This window comes from Malurus melanocephalus, unplaced genomic scaffold (genome assembly GCF_030028575.1).
Source record: "Malurus melanocephalus ecotype Western Australia unplaced genomic scaffold, MMel_1.1 scaffold_20, whole genome shotgun sequence".
In the NCBI taxonomy this organism is placed as follows: Eukaryota; Metazoa; Chordata; class Aves; order Passeriformes; family Maluridae; genus Malurus; species Malurus melanocephalus.
The window spans coordinates 1,736,890-1,761,699 of NW_026623252.1; the positions used below are offsets into that span (position 1 = coordinate 1,736,890).

At 41.6% G+C, this 24,810-nt stretch overlaps 1 protein-coding gene across 3 annotated transcripts in view; it reads right to left on the minus strand.

The window, feature by feature from the left end:
• Positions 1-13,534, minus strand: part of MYL1 (myosin light chain 1) — a 17,509-nt gene extending 3,975 nt beyond the window's left edge. For 2 of the 3 annotated variants that reach the window (XM_057389810.1, XM_057389809.1), the window contains exons 1-2: positions 13,283-13,534; positions 2,615-2,642 (exon numbers count right to left, since the gene is read on the minus strand). In XM_057389810.1, the coding sequence (XP_057245793.1) occupies positions 2,615-2,642; positions 13,283-13,399 (145 nt within the window). In that variant the 5' untranslated portion in view covers positions 13,400-13,534. Of the gene's footprint in view, positions 1-2,614; positions 2,643-2,891; positions 2,917-3,692; positions 3,755-13,282 lie in introns of those variants that run through there. The other variant, XM_057389811.1, reaches the window with a different exon arrangement.
• Positions 13,535-24,810: the final 11,276 nt, after the last annotated feature.

Here is a 24,810-nt window from a genome sequence, read left to right on the forward strand (position 1 = left end):
TTTTTTTTTTTTTTTTTTTTGTAGTCTGTCCCTGCTTCTTACAGATGCATTAATATGCCACTTTTCCAGTGGAAGTACTCATGTGCACTTAGTCCCATGCATTTCCGGTGTGTTCACTTTGAGACTTCACTTCTTTCAGTGCTGCCAAGTGACCATTGGTCATTTATTTCCCCTTGCTGGACAAGGCCTTGGGGTATAGGCATTTCTCCTACAAAAACCAGAAGAGATGGTTGCCTTCATTGCATTGTCAGCCTTCATCTTCCGCTGAGAAGCTCCATGTCAGTCATATTACTATATTTTTCAGGCTTTTAAAGAGTATTTGAATAAGGAAATGTGGCTTTAAAAAAAGAGGAGGGTACAAAGGTCAGCTGTGTGGCTGAAAAGTTGTCTTTGAACCTCATATGCCACGAGCATCTTGGACTGTGCTGTTGGTCTTTTCTGCACTGCAGTGTCTGATGATACTGTGGTTTAGCTCCAAGTAAACCAAGTAAAATATCTTTCCCTTGGTCATCCAGCAGCCCAACAGGCTTTGGATTTCACAGCCTGTGGAATGTTCTTTCTCCTTTGGGGCAGATTTAGGAGTAAAGCCACATTTTRAATCATGTCTTCCTTCATTTTATGCTGGGGACATGTGATGCAGAGTTTATTTTTTTGCTTTAGTCTTCCTTGTACTACCTTGGTGAAGCTGTTGCTGGCCCACAGTAAAAGTGCTGATACACAGTGTCAGCCTGCTAGGCTGTGATCTAATACATCAGAAACTAATCTTCTTACTGTCTGATGTAAGACATCTATAACCCTTAGCTGCCAACTCTTTCCTTACAGCTTTTGTTGTGGGCTATGAAATTATGGCCTTCTGCACCTGCACCGGTGTAGAGCTTCCTGTTAAAATATACCAACTCCAGCAGCTGAGATCTGGAGCTGTAGTGACTTATACCATATGATCTGATCTTTTATCTGCTAAATCAATGATGTTAAGCTGTAGCAAGGTATGAAACAAMGCCAGTGTGCTATTAGCAAAGCCATCAGGAAAAGTTCCTCCATTTTGTGAATCCCATGAAGTTTTATGTTCCCTGGGTTCTGAACACAGCTCCCTAAATTGGGGAAAAGGACTGATTTATTTTTGTCTCTTGGGCATGCAATTCACTGCAATATATCTTTGCTATGGAGGTTATTTTTGGTTTTGGTTTTTTTGTTTTGTTTTGTTTTGGTTTGGTTTGGTTTGGTTTGGTTTTGTTTTGTTTTGTTTTTTTTTTGGTTTTTTTTTTTTTTTAATAGCCAGTCCTAGTTTATACCTATGCTGGAGTAAGCATGTTTAAAGTCTGTCTGAGGATGGTACTACCCAGTTGCTAGTGCATCAACCTGTGCAGATGGAAATAGTTACTTTGCTCAGTAAAGAGTTGCTTTGTTCAGTGATAGTAATGTTACAGCAGCTGGATGATCTGAAATAAGTAGGAAAGCTGAAAAAGTATTTTGCTTTGTTTTACATGCCAGCAGCTTTGAACTGAGAGCATTTTTCCATAAGCCTTTTGTAAAATCTTTTTACAAAAGCATTTTTCCTCTCAAGCCTTTTGTAAAATTTTCAGAATTAAAAAGTGACTAAGAGAAAGAATTGTTTCCAGTCTCACCAGCTGCATTACAACTCTCCTTATTGCTTTGATGATGTAACCCAGGGCAGGCTCATGTTCACAAAGTTCAGGGCTCTCTCAAGACCTGTTTCTAGCTATTCCTTTCCCTCTGGATTTCTAGGAAATCCTTGTATCTTCCTTTCTAAACGCTTCCTTCCGTCTACTATGTGTGCTACTGAATTTTTGACATTTTTAAATGTTACTTAATGTAGCCCAAATGCTTCTCTTAGGATATTTGAAACACTTCAAGTTGATTCTGAAATTAGATTTCCAGAGCTTCAATGAGAATTATTGTTCACATCAGAATTTTTGTCTCTTTCTAGTAGATTGAAAGAAAACATTTGGAAGTTGCAAGTTTCTTGTGAATCAAAGAATACAGCAAGATGCTCAAGAATTGCAGCATATCCAGACCATTGTGTAAGTAGACGYTTACCCAAGCCACTTATTTGCTGACTATTTCCATGCTTAAAGAATGTTTTTACAAAAAACAGCCTTTGTTCCTCCCCTTCCACACCTCCTGGCAAGAGTGGCACKTAGAACTCTTCCATCTTCTGTTCACATGAGATTGCACAGTCACTGCAGCTTTGTTAAATTTTCAGCCCACTTCCTCCTTTTGTTGTCCTCCTCCTGCCTATTTCCCCCGGGACTGTCAARTTCAAGACTTATTTTGCATCCTTGTGAAGAACAAGAACAGGAGCACAAGTGAAAATTGTTCAGTAGTTRGAGACAGTGTGTTTCCTCTTCGTATCATGGCATAGACTTCTCAGTTCAGACAGCATGCAAACATCCAGATAAATTAYATGTAGATCTACGGTCACATTCTTGTTCAGCATAAGTCAGCACCTGAAGTCTTGCTCTAAAGTCAAGAGTGTGCTGATTTGCACCAGATGAAGTCGTAGATCATTGTTTCATAAAAGTTAATTTCTGAGCCTATAGCTCTTTTCTGAACTCACATAAATGTAAAACATATCAGCTCTCTTGTAACTTACCATCCTGTTGCTCCTTGGAGAACTCGATCTGTTGGAAGGAAATCAATCACAAAAAATAGCTTAGGAAGGGGGGGCTGGGGGAGAACATGTGTGTTTTCTAAAGCATCCAGCTCAATCCGTGAGTCATCTTCCAAAGGAACAAAATTGTGGCCTGTCAAATGTGCAGAAGTAATGCAGATAGCAAAAGAGCTGTTAAGGCTAGTGAGTATTTAGCATTTGGTAGCCATTATGTTCCCCCTCCTTCCCCCTATTAAAGTTTAACTTTGATTTCACTTACCATTGATTTCATCAGCAGAGAAGGACTGCAGTTCGGGAGAAAAAGAGAGAGAAATAAAAGAACTAGTACTCCTGAAAATGCACTGAGAGAAAGTAAATAGCACAAAGTACCTGAGTACTCTCACTTCTGTCTTGCCTAATGTAGTTAAATCGTAGCACCCTCATCTAGCAACTTCCCATGTAAAAATGCATCAGCASGTCTATTCTTAAAGTTTTCATTAAAATCTACATCCCAAGGAAAGCCAGAGTTGTGGCAAGAAGCAACAAAAATCTTAAGTCTCTTAACTAACAAAGAAATCATTAATGTACCATCAGGTCCATTTACTATTTTAGCATAGGTTTGTTTAATTATACAATTTGAAGTAATATTTCTAAATAAGCAGCTTTTTTTCCCCATTGACATAGAAATTAAATTAATCCCCGAAGTTTATGTGTCAAATTAGTTTTTGAATGTATGTTTTTTCATAAAGTACTAATCTATTTTATTTGCTTATATAAAAAGTATTACTATTTTCCCTTGCCACTTTAGCTGGTTGCATCTGATTTTAAAAAGTTTAGGAAACTAATCCTTCTGTTGGAAGCTGTGGGAGCTGCACCACTGCTGTTGCCTGGTTCAGAAATTGAGGCTAACTGGAAAACCTTGCATAGTCCTTTAGGTTTAAACAGGAAAACCAAGCAAACCTAAACTGTCTTCTGCACTGGCCTCCCCACACCCCCCAGAGCTAATGTGGGCAAGAAGCCCGATTTACTTATGTAAAATACACTGACTGGCTGCTAACCCTTAGCTTTCCAGTGCACCCACCATGGYTGAGTTGGAAATGCAGAGCAGCAGACAGGCAGGAAGGATTAGCTGAGAGGTCTTGAGAGTGGTCCTGCTTTCCTGGCCTTTCTTCCCCTTATTTATCCGGTAGTGCTGACGGCATTGCCTGGATTAGGTGTCAGAAGGAAGAGGTACCTCCCCTTGGCGAGTTCTTTAGCTTTCTTAGGGCAAAGTGACAGGAGGCTCCATGTCTTGATAGATATCTTATGATGGCTATTTTTAGGAAGCTGGAGAGGGGCAGGCAGTGGCAAGCARTAAGTTTGATTCATGTCAGCACTTTCTGGGTCCATACCATCAGGAAGAGATATTCCTTGTCYAGACCTACCAAGACTTCCTTATAGAGAAGGATTCTATTTCTCCAATAAGCTGTAGAGTCAGTGAGCAAGGAGCACTGAGGGTGAGGTGTGCCACATGTTTGCCCAGCTGGCTGTTTTTACACGTGGCTTGCATGTTGAGATGCAGCTGTATGGTCCTTGTATCTTTGCTGGGCTTTGCTCAACCCCTTACATGGATAATACTGTGCCCAACATTAGATGAGTAGGGCCGCTGCCTGTTAGCTCAGTGGGATCCAGTTTTTGGCCCKGAGCAGGGAAGTTGCCTGTCAGCAGGGATTGTATCCTGCTGTGAAGCTCTTTCTCTGCACTGATCATGTTTTCCAAATTTTGAATATATTTAGGGGAAMAACTCTCTATGTATTTTGGAACCAATTGTTTTAAATTAGTGGCTGATGTGTAGATGTACTCTGCAGGGCAGTAGGAAATCTGTATTCATGGTAGCCTGTGATCTCTAAGATACTCTTCCTCTGGGGCTGGGGTTAGGCAGGGCACCAGGGTGCTGGGTTTAGAGCTCAGAAGTGGTGCTGTTCAGGTGCTTGTGATGTTGAGGCAAGGAAGAAGCTGTGATAGAAAGTGAGGACCCCAAAAGGCTTTATGAACTGGAAGGATTGTTGTTCATGCTGGGGAAAGGGGTACTTGCTTTTTGTGTTCAGGGTAGTCGTGGTGGGCCTATATATAGGGAGCAGGAGATAGAGTCTGCAGCTTCTTTAGCAGCAAAGACCTAGTCCCACCGTGGAGCCAAGACCAGGTCAAATATCTGAATGAATGTTATGACATGTAAAAGGATTAGCAAACTTTGCTCCAAACTTCTTCCTTTCCCTGTTGCCTCAAGGGTGTCATGAAGCCAGGGTGGAAATAGCCATGTGACAACAGACTCCCAGTTCTTAACTGGAACTCCCTCTTTWAACTTCTGTTGGTTGTCTCTGTTAAGCAGTCACTGCTCCTGGTTTTCTWATGATGAGATGTGATTAGTGAGAAAAGCTTTCTCTTGTAACTTGCTTAGTTACCCTGAAGAGAAGGATAACCTTTGTGATTATGTCTTTTCAGTATATTGAAGACTGTATATGAAAGAATCCAATCCAAGCAGACTTAATTTTACTGTTCAGTTGTTTCTGAACTGAGCAATCAWACTAAGTAGATTTGAGATACTAACGTCTTACCTCCTATTTAAAAACATAAAGATACAACTGCAAAGATTTTTCTAAGCTTGCCATTTTAGCTGGAAAATACACTTTTCAAACAAATTATTTGCATTTTTTGAAAACATCTAGGAATGTACTGAGTATGAAAAACACTCCACTGACAATCCTTTGCTTTTGGTTGTTGGGATTATTTTATGCTATTTATAATCTATTAACCTGTGGGAACAGGGATGTGTTCATGATGGTGTAGCCACAATCAGGTGTGGCTCATAGAAAGGGGATTGATGTTTTTGCCCTGAATTTGCTAACATAGATTTAGCACAATGCAGAGCTCCTGATTTACACTGTCTGGGGCTGGAAATCAGGCAGTGAATAAGCTCATCAAGATCCTGGCCATCAGTCCCTGTGTGTTCATAGAGGAGGCTTTGAAAGACTTTGGCAGAGCTGAAATGGTGTCTGGRTGAATGCAGTGTGTTGCTTTTTGTGGAATTTTCCTTCTGTCCTCAGTGCCTTGCTCTCCAGTGCTGGCAACTGGGAAATGTTCCCTGAAAACGGAACTGAATTTTTTTATATATRTATTTTTTTAGGGAAAACTTAGACTCATTGTCTTGAATAGATGAGTTTTAKGTTTGGCTACAACAAAGCTCAAAAGATGTCAAGCAGAAAATAATTGGAGTGCATTTTGTTGGGCATAGAAAACTCGTACTTGGATTAATCATCTGTTTTGAACGTGCTATCAAATATCTACCAGTTGAGAGGAGTGTACATATAAGCTGATTATCTTTTGACCATGTGAGAATTTGACCTAGAGTTCTGATGAGGAAAGACTAGAGCATCATTTCAGCCCTTCATTTTAGTCCTGATCCTTGAATAAAATCTCACTAGACAGAGTTATACTGGGGAGGAATATTCTAGCATGGGCACGTTACATTCGCTTAAATTAAGAATCATCCTGCTCCAAGGCAATAGGTATGTTCGGGAGGTTAAAGTATACTTGCTTCCAGTAAGGGCACCTACAACATGGCTTAGATGAAAAATATTTCAAATATTCCTTTAAGAAATTRAACTCTTGATTCTATGAGGATTTTTCAGAAAATTAAAAAGGGACTAAGAAGAGTTTTGCAGTGATCTGGTCTTTGTTCTGATCCTTGCAGTGTTCTCTGCATTATCAAGAGGACACTGTGGGTCTCAAGGCTTTATGGATCTTGATATTTGAGTGAGTTCAGTTTAAGAAAAAAGGAATGCCCCACCTCTCGCAAAAGAATGAAAGGCTGAAGCAAATGCAGCACTTGGGAAAGACCAGAATKACTTGGATTTCTCTAACTTCTTGTRGCCCTTATTTATGGGCAGTTATTATCCAGAAGATTATCTGTGCTGAAGAAAAAGGTGGTATGTTTTGAGTTTGGTTTTTTGTTTATTTTATTCCTTGTCTGTGACCGCCTTTGAATAATTCTGTTGCTGGACCCAGTCCCAGTTTTAGGGTAGGGTGGATGGGGTTGTATGCAACTCTTTATCACCAGCTAAGCAGAGACCCAATCYGCACAAATCTTTATTTCCAAATTATTAACAAAGTTCCTGATTTCCCACTAATGACATGGTTTATGTGCCTTAGGACCCCGAGCTTTGCAGTGGGGTGCTGTGCTCACCTCTTTAGGGTGGTGGGCATTGGGACTGAGTAAAATTGTGCTGAGGAGCAGTTGCCTTGTACTCACTGTAACTCTGGAAAGTTCTGGACAGGATTAAAAGCCCTGGAAAAGGTGCTGCTGAGAGCTAAAGCATTAAGCTGCTCCTTCTTRTTACCTTTTGGATGAATGACAAGAAGTGAATCATCTTACTAGTTTATTAGAGAGTCACCAGATATTTCAAGGTACTTCTCTTAAAAAGAGACTAAGACATATCAGGTGTCTTGGAAAATCAGAGAGGAGAAAACTTGAGAGTCTCCTAGGATATTCATTGTATATTTAGCCTTCTATGCAGGACTAGAGGGATTTTTWAATTTTTTTTTAATAAAGTTAAGCTACAATTGTGTCTACAGTGGTTCATATGATACTTGCTCCCCATTAAAGTCTTGTCCTTGATTAATACAGCTGCACATCTGTTCTAGCAGACATCACTGAGTGCAGGATTACACAACTTCCAAACCCCTCTGAAAAGCTGGGCTGTCATTTGCCCATCCCTCACCTCAGTTCAATAACTTGTATAATCAATGTCACAGGTTTTAGAGAGGCTGCTTTTCATTTAAGTAAGAATTAATAGCCTGATGGATTTAGCTTCCTGTTGTGTGAGGCAGAGAAACATTAGAAGCAGAAGAGCTCTTGAGAAACTGAGGTCTGTTTTGAGAACAGAGCTGCCTAGAAATACAATTGAAGAAAGAATAAAAACAACCMCCATTAATATAGGAGAGAAAATTGCATGTGTGAGATACTATTAGGTTTGAAAGAATAGTTTAAAAATATCTCTGAGTTTGACTTGACTGCAGATTAATTTGCCCTTTTTTCTAAGCATTTTGTGTAACTTTCCAGTTTACATATTTATAAAACTTGTAACTTCACRATTGCTTTACAGCTGTGCAAAAATTTCTGGATGAGCCTTGACATTTAATTAACATGCCCTTCTGAAATGTCTGGGTGTGATATGTGCTGTATCCCCGTCGATCATAATCTTTTGAACATATTTCCTTAACTTTGGGGAGAGCCTTCAGTGGTGCTCATTTGTAAAAATGTCCCTTTTCTAATTGCTTTTAGTTGTACTTGAATGTGTATAATCAAGGGAATACACARGATGTGAGGCTCTGGAGCCCTGCTTTTAGAGGGATTTCTTGTTTGAACATGCCTCCCAGCGGCACTGAGTACTAATGTAATTTAAACTCTTGCTACTTGACATTTAAGTGCTCTGTGGTAACCATGCAATTGAACGTGCTTCTTGGCAGTGGATAGAAGATGTAATAAAGCCCTAGTGAAATGAGGGCAAATTTCCAGGTTGCRTGTTTCATATCTCCTTACAGAAAACTTGTTTCTCTGCTTGTCATTGGCTAAATTTGTCACCTTCTTCTCGTCTTATGTAAGATTAACTCAAATATCTTGTTACTATCTTTTACAATGTCTCTGTGCTCTGAGGGGGCTTAAAGGAGTATTTTAGAAATATTGTTGAGTTGTTTTGATGGTAGTAAGGCTCTGCCACACGACTCCTGTTAACACTTGAGCTGTGAGCTCTTAAAATGTTCCATTTTTTTTTTTTGTGTAATTTGCTTTATATTCCACTGTTCCTTCCAAAGTTTGCCATTCCCAAGAGCCTCCAAAAGCTCTAAGTACTCTTTTTTAAAATGCTGCTAAAGTTGTGAATTACTAAAAATGGATCTTGTTAAAAAAAAGTCTTTTTTTTTCAAACAATTCTTCCAGTTAACAACATGAAGGAAAACTGTCTACTAATATATATGGGCAGCCTCTACTCCTGAGGAACTCCTTCCTTAATAGCAGTTTAGGAAGAAAAGGAGATAAAGTCCTTTTGAAACTTTGTAAACAGAACTAAGCTCTGGTTTTTCTGTTTCCAACAGCGTCCCAAGGGGATGTCTTGATGTGCAGTAGTATGTTGTCCCAGTTGCCTGCCTGGGACACCTTTATGCCATGCCTTGCCTGTCCTGTGTTTGTCAGCAGCGTGGGTGTGGCATGAATGGCGAGGCTCAGAGGCAAGTGCTGKGGCTGGGGCTGTTCCAGGCTGGATCCTGGGTAGTGCTGTGCCTTGGGTCAAAGCAATAGCAAGAAGCTGATCTGGATGGCATCAGACAGGCAGCTTTACATCTCTTAAGACTGAATTCATAGTGACACTTGTCCTCTTCCTACCTGTATGGACACTTGGGACTGGTGACCTTGTCCAACAGGTCACCAGTCCTAGGGACTCCTTCTGCTGGAGCTCAATGAGGCATAATCACCTGAGCCAAAAGGTCCAAGCAAAAACTGCCATTACCGAGGACAGCCCTTAGCACTTGTGAGTGAAGCTACTGTTGACATCCCTGCTCTCATTCCACAGCTTCATGTGGAGTTTGTCTGCAGCACAACAGCTTTCTGAGTGCTTCAGCTGACATTTGCAGTGCTGCTTGCCCTCCAGCCCATGAGCTTTCTGTCAGTGCATTTTAGTGAGTTTCTCTCTCTCTGGTTATATCCAAAGCAATGTCTGTTCAGAGATGATCTACTCAAGTAGTGAACATAACAAGAAAYAAGGACACTTGGAGAAACACTTTTTACTGCCTTAAGAGCTCTGCAGTTAAAACCAAACAATTACAGGCTTACTTGCATGCAACAGGCTTTATCATCATGCATCACACAGTTACACAAGATTTTAGCAAGTCTTTACTAGTTGATAGCTTTTAATTATTTTTCTCCTAAACATTTGTGGCTTATCTGCAGTTGGGCATGGCATAAGGGATGTTGCAGGATTTCAGTCCTGAAAACACCAGTGTGGGAAGCCTGGCATACCCCCAACCTCACTTCCACTGTGGACACTTGGCCAATCTGTCTCTWCTTAAGAGAGGATGCTCAGCTGTATCCTTGAAGTAAAGGGCCTAGTGTGACACTKACCAGGGTGCTACATGTTCAGATCACCATCTGCACAGCAGAAGCCTATGAAGCACTGCACTCAGTATCTTCACCTGCATCCCAAAAAACCCCAGTTAATTTGATGAGTCTGGTCTCTGTCCAAGGGCTGGTTACATGTGCTGGGAAGCACCCTTAGATTTCCAGTAGAAAACCAACATACTTTTCTTGTTAGTAATAGGGACCAAATTATATGGATTTGTGCAATAGGAAGTTTATCCTTTTCCCACTGCCTCAGATGTGAAACCAAGCATAATCCATCTGCATCATCAATGTTTCATGCCAGCTGTTGCAGATGTGGACCCGTAGTAGTGCTTTTCATTGGTTAAACATCTCTTCTTGCTCAGGCTTGTGTGGGAGAAGAAGGTTGATAAAACAAATATGCTGTCATTTTAAGAGTAAATTCTCAGTTTTAACTGCAGAATTCCTGGGGGTCTCTTAAAAAAATTATCCATATGGTAATTTTGATTTTAATCATAATTGGTTCCTGATGGTGACTCTCAACTGCATCCATTGCCCCAGTCATTATTTAATTTTTAACTTTTGTGCCTATGCAAATCCAAGACATGTTAGTAATAAGGAAAATTGGAAATATACATTTGGTCTGGAAAGGCTTGTGCAAAGCMGTTTGAATTTTTATGCTGTTTCCTGAGAAGAGGGAAAGAAGTCTTCACATTTCCATTTAAAACCATTTTTTTTCTCCCTGCTTTGACACTGTGGTTTTTATGCTGTAACTCAAGGTAAGCTGTAAGAGGGCTGAGTTTAGAGATTTGAGTCTTAACCAGCTGGGTATTCCTGTTACTCAGTTTTATAGTCAATAGATATTACTMAAAAATAGAAAATCTTTAATCTTTGGCACTAGCAAATCACCAAATATTTGCTCTAATTGGGTTAATGTCAAGAGATGGATAAAGAACAGAAAAGAGTGAATGGCCTGTCACAACTTTATCACATGTTTCTGATGGTTATAGACAAACCTGGCTTGAATCCTCTTAAGGATGGGGGGAAAAGGAACCAAAGTTGCAAAATGTGTACCCCAAAAAGTTCAGAAAATCAGACTCCCCAAAGATGGGCCAAGAAGGGCATCTGAGTGGAGAGGTACTACCAAGAGAATCACTTCTTTTGTAAACCACCATGTTTGGTTTGGAGACTATTAAGACTACTGATGCCAACTGAGAATGAAATGCACTAACAAATGTGGCTTATTTGGCTTCTGTAAGCCCTGGTTGGTTAGTCACCTCTGCCCTTACCCATCCCAGCTGTAACAAGGGGCTTGGATGTGTCTTTATAAAAGCTCACAAAGCCTTTCTGTGTGTTTACCTGCTGTATGGCTCCCCAAATCATTGTGACACTGCAGCCAAGCATTCCCAGTCACCTCCCTTGAGYAGCAAGCTCTGGCATGGCTGCTAATTCCCTGAGGAGTGGAGCACAGCCCAGCTGATCCCTTTGTTCAGAGTGCTGTAGCTTTTATCTCTATGTCTGGTAAATCACTGCAAAGAGCCTGGGTCAGGACTGTTCACTGAGTACCAGTCAAAAGCTTAGTTTTAAGTACTCCCTGGCTCCAAAGTTTTCTGGAAATGGTGCCGTACCTTTTCTCATGCTGAGACTTTTGTGGTTGAGTGGAAGGACTGAGAAAGAATTGAGGGACTGGGCTAAGACTTAGAAAGCTTTGATTCCTGTMTCTGCCACATATCCCTGGCAAATCACTTGTAACATGAAATTGTTTCCCTTCACTGCCTGAACTCTCAAAATGTAAAAAGTAGTAACCCAGAGAGGCTGTTTGGGATCCTGGAAGAAGATATTTTGTCTGATACCTTTCAAAAGGAAGTCTCCCTACTATCASTCTGAATATGACAAAATCTGGAGAGTTCTCTCTGTTCTACCAGTGTATATTTCATGCTGCTATTTCCTTTGGATAAAGGACTGAACTGAAAAGATTCCTCAGAATGTAATCTGACATTTTTTAGCTGATRATATATTATTATTTATGTAAAGATAGATTAGTTAGGTTCAACMGAGTTCAAAATTCTATTTTCTCCTAATGAATTGGACATAGAAAGCCATCAAATTGTTAGTCAGTAATCAAAGTTATTTAGCAGGAAATCTAATTTGGTTCCTCATCATCTAGTGCAATGTGAGGCCTAATCTAMTTTTYARRMMRWKKWMYYMAAAMYRRKKGAKTTTTYMYKKWMCYYTYSARRWYMRKYKWARKWWTTWAAAWWMCYTTTTTTTCCCTCTTGTCAATGGCTTCAGCTTCAGTCTTACAAGAAGGTACATACTCTTTTAGAAAAATACTGGCTACTAATGGGGAAAATTAAAGTAAACTTGGAGAAATTTYACTAAATGGCTTAAGATCTCGGGATTATATGTATTAAAATTGAAATGATTGAAATACAATTCATCATGCATAGGTCCTGTTAAAGTCTTTGTCCTTCTTTTGCCCATAATAGGTATGGTTCTTTATGTAGAATTTAGCAAATTTGTCCTGAGACCAATCAGCTTGTCAGGTAGGTGCAGAATAACTATTTATAGTCCTACCCAGAGAAACTAGTCTGTCTCTTCATCTCTCAAATGCTCAACCACACTCTCCTCTTTCCGAAATAAAGAATCTCTCAAAATGGAGTTTTTCTTCAAAGGGTCAGGGCAACAGCCAGTGATGCTGGTTGACATGCAAATAATGTCTAAAGACGTTATGAGAACAAATGRCAGTGCAGTCAGAGGGAAACCTCCAAAATACTCTTCTTCTTTGTTGCTTTCAATTTGTGGCAATTACAAATTGTGAGCCAACATATAAAGGTAAGAGGAAATCACTTGAAACTTTTTCATCCATGGTTTACTTGCTCATGGTCTCAACAATGTTTGTTGTACAGTGYAAATAAAAAGAAAAGAGGCAAAATTGCCAAATCTGTGTTTTAAACTATTTTGTTTTGTTTCTTCTGAAGATGAGTCATACTGATCTCAAAGCACATGACCAAAGGRTCATCAAGTGGTTTAAAAATTTGGAAAAGGATTTGTGGTTAAACTGTAAAAGATTGTTTTTAGTACAGTGCTATGGGAGAACATTGTATTTCAAGTTTCACTAMCCCCTTTCCTGTCTTCATGTACCTACTCTAGGTTTTTTTGGAGGGGGGCCTTTTTGTTGTGATTCTTTCAAATTTATCTTTACTGAACGGGTAAGACTGATACCAATTGGGTAAAAAGTTCTGAGGTCCACACTTGTGGGGTGATCTCAAGCACACTCATTTGGCACAACACTCCAACATACTTTTGGCATCCCCAGGCTTCACTCCTGTGTTAAATCACGCACCATGCCTTACACCTGATAACAACTAGAACAGTCAAAAGCTCAGGCAGGTCAGCAAATCCATCGGCTGAGGTTACTCATTCATTTCCTTGCAGACCCCAAACCGGAACCAAACACACGCAATGCTTCGCTGCAGCTCCCAGCCAGGACTCTGCTATGTTTCCCCTGTGGGCCCGTGATCAGAACACGCTTGCCCATTTACCTTGATGCTCTTGAGGTCGATGGCAGGTTCTTTGGGCTTGGCTGGCGCGGGTGCTGGTGCTGGTGCAGGCGCTGGTGCGGCTGCCGCTGGTTTCTTTACRTCCTTCTTTGGTGCCATTTTTTGTTGCTTAAACTGGAAAGTAAAAGTGCCCTTAAAAAAAAGTTTAAAAAAAAATCAAAACAAAATCAAAAACCACTTAACAAGTGATTCCTGGAAGAGGAGCAGTGGTCAGAATGAGCTACAGCCTGTGCCCTGGAGGTGGACCCGATGTGCTAAACCCTGTAAGGGCATATATATATTTCACTTAGTGCCTCATACAGTCCTGACACATGCAGCTGGATTGGATAGCTTGATAATCAAGGGGGATGTCATTCCAGCTAGAGCTATAAATGGAATATAAGAGTTCAGGGCTTCATGAGATCAAGGGACTTTTTTCCCCTTTAAAACCYGAACCACCTCTCCCGCCTTTTTTATGCATGCAAAGGAGAGGGAAATATAACAAACCCAGTTTCAGATCTGCCGTTTACATTTGGACATGGATTGAACAGTCTTTTTTCTCATCAGAATTTTAGTCCTGCTTAAGTAATAAATCTTYTTTCTTCCTTCCCTTCCCACCCTTTCCCCCCCCATGCCTGTGTAGTACTCTAGAGGATTCAGTTTCAAGCAGGAATTTTGACTTTTATGTCTGGGGAGATCATAATTTTCTATCCTCATTTGCCTCTCTCCCTAGAGCTCCTCTCTCCTCCTCTTCTTCCTTTTTCTTCAAGGAAATGTTGATCAAGCAAAGGCTCTGGGTGTTTAAAAATAAAGCAGACAAATATGGAAAACACCGCAGTACCTTCAGCCAAGGCATCTCTCCCTGACCTGACCCTGGGTGTCTTTCAGCTGTTCTTACTACTCCTTTCCATCACATTAAGACTGTGTTTAAAGTTGAGAATTGCTTCCTTTAATCTTTTTTCTTTGATCTTCTTTTTCCTCTCCYAGGGATAAGCTGTGTCATAATAGAACGGCGATCAGCTGGATGTTATGTCTTCCCACACTGAAAGGTTTCCCTTTGTAACRTATTTATTATTGGAAATCAGCCATCAGGCGATGGAGGCACTTCTGTTTTCACCTTGTTTGCCTCCCTTGGCAAAATCCTGTGCCCCTTGGTTGTCTTTCCACCCTTTAGTCTCCTGATGGATATCCCTGACACCCGTGCTCTCCAAGAGACACARCTTTCAGGAGAAGATGGCTTTTGTGGTTTCAGTAGACTTTTTCCATGACATCAAAACAGCTTCCAACTCTTTCAAACTTGATGGTTCCCCTGAATCCATATGATTGAGATTTTCTGYAGAAAAATCCAGGAGTGCTAATCCTCCCTTGTCCTCCCTCTACTGATTACTCTACAGACTCCTTAAGTTTTGTGCAAGTAAGGGCAAGGCTTTKGATGGGGCCCATGTTTCTGTCTAATGAACTATACTGTGGAGTGTTYTGTACTTAGAAGTTAAAAACTTGAAGGCCTGGATATCCAAAATCTGGCAGGATWTTCAAGCACTTTTATTTTAGATTAATGAATTTTAAGGAAGGGAAACTTACCAAAAATATACACACCAAGAAGAGGGATGGAGAATGGCTAAAGGTGTACTTCCATGTAGGAACATGCTCAAATCTCTTCTTTGCTACAGCCCATCACCTTGAGAAAGAGACTTGTTGGAAGTTCAGGCATCCCTTTATAAATCAGTAGCCCTATATTATGGATATAATTTGAAGCCTTGGCTCACTCTCTGCTTCAAGAAACATGGACTAGGAAGGAATTTATTTCCTATTTCTTTGCCTTTAGGCTAAAAGCTTGGAGCTGTAACTTGCATAGAAATAGTCTAAACCAATTTTTATGCATCACTCCACCTGTGAGGACTTTCATTACAGGAAAGAATTGGTGATGATCTAATAATTTCAATGGTCACTTGTGATTTGCAATGAAATAAGCCTGAAAGCCACYATCAAATATATTTTTAAAAGGAAGAAAGKATTTCAGGAATGAAGAACAAACTTWGTGYTGTTTTTGCATAATTGTGGCCTGTGTAAGAATGCAGATGTGTCTGGATGTGCTTTATTCTGTCAGTAAAAGTAATTTTGTGAGGTGCTGACCAACTGCCAATAAAGGTGGTTTTATGAGATGCTGACCCAAAATAATTGTATATTGATTGGATGAGAAGATAAAACAGGTATAGAGGGGGAGGCTAATGATTCCTTATTTCAATTTCTGGGTTAAAGATTTGGATCCAGTCAGTTCTCTGGTGCTGGGACAGGGCAGCATAGGTTTATCTTCCTGGCAAGCTTGGGTGTGTTCCAAGACATCTCTGGGAACATGTCAGATATGTCCCTAGGGAGCAAAGTCTTTCCAGGTGATGCAGAGATGTGGCATGAAGCTGTGTGAGGGGAGACTTAAGTCAGATATTAGGAAAAGGTTTTTCACACAGAGGGTGGTTGAACACTGGAACAGGCTCCCCAGGGCATTGGTCACAGTAGCAAGCCTGACGGAGCTCAAGAAATCTTTGGTCAATGCTTTTGGGCACAGGGGTTTGGGGCTGTCCTGTGCAGGGCCAGGGACTGGACTCAGTGATCCTTGTGGGTCCCTTCCAATCCAGGATATTCTGTGATTCTGTGATCCTGCAGTTCTCTGGCAGTGCTGGGCCATCTCACCCTATGCTGTGGGTTCCAGGGGCTGCAGGAGGAAGGCTCCTCTTCCACTTTTAGCAGCTACTTGTTGCAAGCAGAACTMCCAGAGCAAAATCCAGGCTCTCCCTCATGCTTGCTAGGACTTRCCGAGATCCATGTCCAAGGGAAAGCAGCTGCAGCTGGGGATTAGAATTCCTGGTCGTCTGCCTTTTTGGGTGCACAACTCCAGGGCAGTGCATGGATGCCTCTCTCCTGCWAAAGAATTCATGCTGAGGGGATGCATAATGAACAGTGATGGAGCTTCAGGTTTCCCWCTGGCCCAAAAAATTCAGCAGTGAGAAATGTGTTGGTTGGAAGCCGTCTCCTGTTAACCCTGCTACTCACTGACACAGCAGGCAGCTTGCTTGGGGCTTACCTGATTTTTTATTGGTTTAATTGATGAGGRTATGGTTCTAGCCAATTCAAAAGTCCTATGCATTTGGGCTGTACTTAGTTGAACTAACATAAGGAAAGTGTGTTTTACATGCAGATCATAGAAGTGATTCATTCTAACACTTCTGTAGTGGAATACAGTCCTTTTTGCAGGCTAAAGTCACAGATTGGTGATAATCAGTTGCAGCACCTGAATGGAAATGGRAGTTCCTGTGTTGGGCTGCATTCCCTGTGTGTTTTCTCTGAGATCTCTGTCTTTCTGGTCCAGTTTTAAAAAGAGACCTCTGTTTTGGRCTTCCTGTAGTCCAGGAAGTCAAGCCCTTCTTCAGGAGGTGGAGCTCAYGGCTTAAATCCATATGGTGAAGACAAGATCTCTGGTATTTCAGGGGATCGTACAAGTGCTGGAGCTGTTGTAAGAAAAGGTGAGCGCTGCTGCTTCTGCTCTGTTTCAAAATGAACTCCCTTTGAGACTTTTGCCTTTTGCTGTCTAAAATGCCTGAAAATGCGGTCGACTTCATATTTGTTTCGTGAAATTATTGGTGAGTTCACAGCAGGATACCAGATCAGGGGAAATGTTGGTTGTTCAGAAAGCTCTGATGGGAGTTTGCTTTCAGGCAAGGTGTGAGAATAAAGACTATTTACAAACGCCTAAGTACAGTCAGAAAATTCCAGTCCTTTTTGGAGCCTTTTTCCTCTCCCATGCACACTTACCTGCTGTAATTTCAGCTATCTAATGTGTTTTCTCTTTCCTGTGATCAACTTCTATCTGACACCTGTTGCTGTTAAATATTTGCTATGTTCCTCTTCTAAAGGCTGWGTGGCTGCACTGTCAGCAGGAGAAGTTATAAGTGTGCATGTACCATTTGGTAAGCAGCAATCTCTGAGAAAGATTGCAATGGTCTGAACTTGTTCCCTCATACAAACACGTATTTTATTCAGCCCATAAGTGAGAAGTGGTCWCATTTTCCAATGTAAATACAGGGATATTCATGGAGTAGTTTACTGAACACAAACAAGGAAGGTTCAGAGAAATTTAAACCTAATACATGCAAATGATGATCTATTCCAACACCAATTTAATTGTACACCTGGGAAGACTGTTTGAAGCCAAGAACCTAATAAGATCCWGGAAGGAACAGGGTATTTAGGTATTTATCAGGAATATAGCTGATGAATGAATATTAGCWTAATTCACAACAGATTTGGAAAGAACATATCCATTTTACTGTGCTTGAGCAGTTCTTGAACTGATAGAGCCTGGGTGCATTTTTCCACACCAAAACACTGCAGAGTTGCTTGTGCTCTCTTCAGTGTGTGATTTTGGCCATAAGAGAGAAGGACTGCTTGTCTGGTTTGATACTTGCATGTTTCATCACAGGCTTTAACTATTAAACCAGGGATTCACTTCCAGCAAACTTTCAAGGTCTCAGCTTCAGCTGATATGCTGACTGTGTGCCGCAGTCCTAATTGATCTGTTAATGGTTTGGCTTTGTCAGTGCTCTCAGCATGGAGGCAATTCTCAACAAAATAGCAAAGCTTTTTGTGATCCAAAATGCTTAGATCTGCAGAACATCCTGATAAGCTGTAGAAACTTCTGTAGTAGAGAGTCAAGCCTGAAAAATTGCCTGGTCAGCATGTTTTAGAGATTGTGGTCATAGGACTCTGTCAGGAAGGTGGTCTGGGAGCAGGGCACAGCATGGRAGGAGATCTGGAGGTGACTGCAGAGTGGGCCAATGGGATTTGCAGGTGGTGGGAAATAGGGTAGTGATGGGTGAACACTGGAAACAGCTTTGTATAAATGCACAAAGGTTGGATTACATGCACAAATGAAGAGCTCTCTTGGCTCAAGGGAGGATTTGTCTCTTGGCTCCTTTAAGTGCTGCGTAAGGTGTTGCTAGCTGAAYGCAGCCGGGGTTCGGAGCAGTCACAGGGCAGTGTAGGCTGAAGTCAAACCTTGCTGAAGGAGCAGGCAAAGGAATGAACATCTAAAGCAGGGAAAGAAGGCACCAACTGGTGTGCTACATATAGCATGTGGCTGACTTAGCATTTGTGCCATGTTGCCCTTCTACTCAAGGTTTTCTAATTCTGTCCCAGACGATGTCAGCTTCCCCCAGCAACTGGCAGTGGGACATACAAGGCGTTCCCCGGAGAGCCRGCGAGCGTCTCTGTCAGCCCCCCGCCTTGCCTAGGAGGGCTGCCTGCGGGGGGAGCAGCTTCCTGAAGGTGTGGCTGCTTCTCAGACTTGGGGTCTCTCTTCAAGCTCACCCTTTGGGCAGCTCACCTTCCTCATGCCATCATTCCCTGCTGAAGAAAGTGTCACCCTAGTGCTCTTTGCACTTTGCTTTCCACTGTCCTGTAAAGCTTCCAGTCATTTTTTTGGCACCTCGGTTTCCTTGGCATGAGCACCAGTTTATAGATCACTGGGCAACCAGGTTCTGAAATGCTAATGCCTGGCTAAATGTAACAACAGCGTGCATGAGCAGGGGSTGGTGGAGGCAGAATGTGTGTATCAAATCCCACCAGGTAGGACTCTGTACCAAGGAGACCACTAGCTGGCAGGCCTGGAGTGCTATAGWGTAGTTTGAAACATAACCATTAGGCTTTGGATAAGATGTTAAACTCTGCATGCTCTCTCACACTGCATAGGATAAAATGCTCTTGGTGTTTCTTTTGGAAATTGGGATCCCTATATCTTCAGGACTCCAGAGCCTGTGAATGATCTGCAGAGATTCCCTTGCCTTCCCCTTTCTTTTCCCTCTATAATTGATACTGTCTTTGGTCCAGCCTCCCAGTCATCCCAGCACAATGCTCTCTCTGAATTTATATTCTTCTGTAGCATTAACAGGTGCTTTCTGGTGGCATAGTATTATTTTATCCCAGCAGGATTTTCATTCCCAGTGCCCAGCCCATGGCTGGAGAGGTGTCTTCCACCCAGCAGGCAAAGGAGGCTGCAGGCAGGGCCTGGCAGGATTTTTTTGCACTTCTCTCACTAGTCAGGGGTAAAGAGCCTCCTTTCAGAAATGTCACAAGATGACATTGTGGATCACTTAAGTGAGAGAGGGGAGCCTCACCAACCAGTCATGTTGCAGTCCAAGGTGAGAGAGCATGCAGTGCCTCCTTTTTTCAAGAARGCAGGAAGGTTTCACTGCAGCCAGTGATATAATGGATAAACCTGGCCAAGCTGTTTAAAACTAGCTGTGACAGAGCTTGGCTGCCAGTGCTGTACTCTTAATGTTTGTGTGTTTACTCTGTGTGAAAACAAACTTGGTGAAGCACTGCAAAATCTTCCCATTGAAGCTGCTCCTTGGTACAAGCATGTTTTTTTTTGGGAGAAGTGATGTAGATGTAAGAAATGTCTCTCCCTCAGGGTCTGTCAAGAAGCTGTGCTGGCTCTAAATAGACTGCTGCCACTGCACTCCTAATTTAGCTGTAGGGAGGCAARTGACACGGTGATGCTCAAGAATGTCACTTTGCTTCTTGTGTGGCATATGAGATCAGAGGTTGTTAGGAGATACACAGTGGCTTTTGCAGAAGCTGCTGCTGGATCCAGGAGCTGCAAATCCTATGGGATTGGGCAAGATGTCAGAACACAAGGGATGAAGGACCCCCTGGGTGGATGTGTGGCCGTAGGGAGTGACTAAATACCTTGAACACCCTAAAAAGCTTTGTGTGCCTGGAGTTTGRCAGCCAGTGCAAGCTGCCTCATTCTCTGCATGCAGCCCTTGCAATTACTATCTCTAAAGCTGCATGTAAGACACATGTAATAAGGTGTTTGGTGGTCTCTTAGACTGCAATATGASCAAGGTATATATTTCAGCCCCTTCTGTTTGAATAGCCCTGAGGGCTTTTCTCCTGCTCGTTTAACTTCTGTCAGAGTCAGATGCTTTGCAATATGAGATGCTTCAGAGCTGCCAGCAAGAGGCTGATGACATATTTTAGAAGGCTGTTACTCCCAAAGGTAGCTCAAAAATGCCAGTTATTTTTATTGAATACTTCTCCCCAAACTCATTATCCTAATCAACTCCATTAAGCTTGTAGAGCTGCAGCAGTTGGCTGTGGTTTGTTCTGGTTGTATGTGCAGGTGTGATTTTTAACATTTTGCTTAGAAGGTTATTTCTACCTTTCTCATTGAGAAATATTGAATCCTGTGACAGGGAGCAGTAAGTGCASCTGGACCCTAGGGTGCCAAAGATTAATTGGGCAAATGTTTATAGCAAAGACAGTTTAAGTCAYGGTGGTACGTACAGTRGAAGGCAACTTCACTTCTGAACTTYTGGAGGCTCTAAAATAGGTGGGAGATTGGGTCCTGAAAAGTTGTGCTGCCATGTAAGAGGTGTCTGACACAAACCACAATGTAATGACTTCTTTCAATTAATTGTGCTGCAGTGAACAGAAGTCAGTGCATGTTCCTTCAGAATCTGTTGTGAAATCATTTCATGTGTGTTCGTTTTTGATTTGTCCTTGCTGAATGTTACATACAGGTAATGACTGATGGAATTATTTTATTAATTATTACTGTGCTTAAGTGAGTTGGCAGGGACAAAGAAGATTGCTTAGATTTATATTGCAAGTTTTTGGGGACTTAGGATTTGCATAGCAGTTTTTAAAAGATACGATTTCTTAGTTTTAATGCCATTCCCCTGCAATGAGTATGCAGGTTTCTTATTACAGTAAAATCATATTGAGATTTTGGGGGGATGTGAGAATCGAGGCATCTGGGAATATGATTATGGCTATCTAACCTTTTCCTTATTGGATGTGTCTTCCAARGGATGGGAAGTCATGTAATTAGGAGAGTTAGCACCCTCCTCTYGTAAAGTTAGATGGGGCTTACTTTTCTTCACAGCATCACTGTAGTCTCTGCCATTTTCTCTCTGCATCACTTTTTTCTTTTGATTTTATTTTTTTAAATCTTCTTGCAGTTCCCTTTTGTTGTCATTATGGAGGCAGGATTTTTATCTATTCTTCTGAAAGTTGCAATTTCTACCAAGATTTTGTCTTGTGTTTTTATAATTTTAACAGTAATTGAAAAGCCATAATCAACTCTGCTGTGGGTTTTAACACTTAATACAAGTATGCTGATTATCCTGGGTAGCATGYTTGCTTCTCTGTCAGAGGGTAATGAATGCTGAAAAAGCACCTTGCACCACTACCAGCACATGTAATTTAGCAGATCTGCTTGCTTCACAGTAGAGTTCAAAACTGACATTCCTCAATTCCTAATTAACTTGACAAGTGTGTCTCATCCCACAATACCATCCTTCCAAAGGAAACAGTGGTAAGAGGGCAGTACAAGCAGACACAAATACAGGCAAGCAGTCTGGTAAGTGGGTTCAAGGCATAGGGAGAGCTAGGAAAATATGTATAAACAGAATTTTGGCACCCAGCACCTTGAAATGGTATCATTGGGGAATTTATCCCTCATTTATCTAAGGAAGATCCAAGCTGCATGTAGATCATTAATGAGTTTTGCTCAGGTATATCTAAACAATTTTCTAACTGAATACTTTGACTGCAACCTCCATAMTCTGAGTAATGTGATTCACTTTTCTTGGCCTGGTTTTGTAAGAGGGTGAGTCTTTAGTATTTGCCTTGCTTGTCCATATCTCTATATTCTCCCAGTGATATCTTCTAYCTTTTTTTCTCCCTTTTAATTCCAGAAAAATTAGAAAGGAGGAGGGAAATGTAGAAAGGTAATTGCCTTCCTTTTAGGTTTTGTAAAAATTGTAGCTGGGAAGAGTCCCAAATCAGGTTCTATTGCAGTAAAATATTTATCGTACTTAAAGAAAGGAAAGGATGTCAGRCCATATTTTTGTTATTACAGAGGAAGTCTATCTCCCCCTTGCTGACACCATTTGTCCCAAATCAAGAGTATAGAGAATAAGTACTAATATCATTCTCCTGGGGCTTACAAGGCAGTAATTCACAGTCAAATGCACAGACTGTTCAGTGGAAGGTTAAGGTGGTTATTGGAATAAGTGAATGAGATTACTGCTGCTGAAAACCAGGCAACTGGAGCTACTGACATTGTAAAGATAATCAAAGAGAACGAAAGATGATGAAAGATGATCTGTTTTAAAAAGGGCCTGTGTGCTTCCAAAACCCAGATTCATGTGTACTCATTTGGGATTCCTACATCAGACTGTCTTCTCCATATGCTTGTAAAGCGTGGGGTCAGCCCGGCTGGWACGTGGTATTTCCCAACTTTGGGTGGTATAAACATCTTGGAGTTTATTACCGGTGAGATGAACCACCAGGGGTTCCCAAAGGCTTTCACTGGCAAATTCCTGCTTCTGGTCTGGAGCCCCGCTTYTTGCAGATGAATTTGTCAGGCTTGCAAATATTAAGCTCTGCAGTCTAATGGGGTGGTGAGCCCAGTTCTGCTGTGCTCTACGTGGGTGTAGCTGTCACCTAGGTGAGGTTTGTCCTCTTTCCCATGGTGATAAATGAGCTATGAATTCCCARCAAGGGTATCCCTTGCAGCCTATACCTCCATCCAAAGTTTGTGTTTCATGGTGATTCTCTTGAAATGTCTCAAAGTTTATTTTTGGAGGTCTTATTTTTTCAGCCACTCATAAAAATCTGATTGATTCCTTCCTGTCCAMTACATGGAATACCTCATTGACACAGAAAACCATTGCAAAACTCTCCTGGGAATAGTGGAAACCCTTGCAATTAAGGAGTGCTTTGCATGTCCCCTGCGAGGAAGCTTTTTGGCACTGCTGTAGGATCCCCCTCACCACTTAGGGGTATCCTTAAAGAGRGGGATCTATAATAAAACTTGGCCAAATGGTGGAAATATGATCGACTTCTCAGTCTGATTAAGGCCAGCAGCCGTTATGTGGAACATTTGCTCTTGCCTTCTATGCAGCTCCATACTACAATGTAACTATTTATGGACCTGGCTCCAATGGGATTTATGGAAGGCAAAATACTACCAGTGGATTCGATTACTGCCTGYGAACGCTGCAAATGCTGCAGCACATTGCAACTGCTGCAAAATAAGCTTTTCACAAGGGCTGCCTGACGCTTGTCCTGCTAGCAAGAAATTCCCTAGCTGTGAGGAGATGGAGTTAAATGGCTCCTCACAGTTCTGCTCTTTTCTGCCTTCTTAAAGCTTACGAGTTGGTTTTAGTGCCACCTCTGTGCCTTCTCCATTTTTGTTTGTCTTCCTTGCTCCAGAGGAAGCAGAGCAGCATACTATCATGCCCAGGCTTTAACGGTGCTCAGTCTTTAGAGGATCTATTGTACTTTTTTGGCCAAATTTGTCATCTTTCACCCTCTGGGGAAAGTGAAGGGGTTGCAGGGCACCTGAGGGTGAAGGGTGGCTGTAAGTTGTCCTGTCCAGAAAAGAAGGTKGCAAAACCAAATGCCTTTTGTGCCTCTGAAGTTGAGTGATACATGAAAAATAACTTAAATTATCTCTTTTCCTTTCTGCTGGCACTCTTAGCATCCAGAATGTCCAAATACTGGGGAAGTGATTGTTYTTGGGAGATCCTGGGCTTCCTCCCTGTGAGCAGCAGGAGGGTTCAGGTTTCCTTGCAATAAGCTGGTTTTGCCTTCCCCTCCCACACTGCATTTTGCCTTCCCCTCTCTGTGCTGCTGTAAACTGGATTTGTGACATGATGCAAAGTAAAAGCAACCACTCTTTTTACCACAAAAGCTTACCAAAACTGGCACCATGGAAAACAGAAACAAGTGGGTGACTGAGATAGGGAGAGAGGTAAAACAGAAGTGCCTGCTGCCGTTGGAAGTGGCAGGGACCACCATCCTAAGGGTGAAAGCTGGCTTGGGGAACACTTGGAAATAAAAAGCTTTGTGGATCAAGCAATGTCACTTCAGCAGTAGCAACATCCCTGAGCCTTGCTCCAAAGCTGGGAAGGAGCTCTCTGAAGCCCAGCTGCTATGATGTGATATTTTGTAATCTTTGGCAAAGACAGGGAGTGTCGGAGGAATGTAAWTACATAGTCCTAAAGGGAGAGCAGTGCTTAGCTGTTTTCAGTTCATGGTAAGGGGATGTTTGATGAGTGGCATCCTCAGCCTTGGAAGAGTTTGCTTGTTCTTTCAAAAAAACCCAAACAAACAAAAAAGTCCCAAACCCAAAAAAAAAAAAAAAAAAAAAAAAAAAAAGAGAAATGAAACAACAAAACTCTACCCGTCAGATATTGCTGGGATCCAACCAAGACTTGCTCTTAAAGTCAGGCACAAACAAGTTTTTTAGCTATGTCTGAAGTTTGACGAATGGTTCAAAGTTAAACAATTCAGCTGTTGCAGAGGGACTCAATCAGTTTAACTCCACGCAGCTCCAGAACTGGCCCACTAAAAGGTAGAAAATACCTTTTGCCAAGGTTATTGAACTGTGCTTGGTAAGTTTAAAGGCACAGCTATGGAGATGCTGCAGTATCCATTCACAGCAGGTGTGACACTGAATTTGG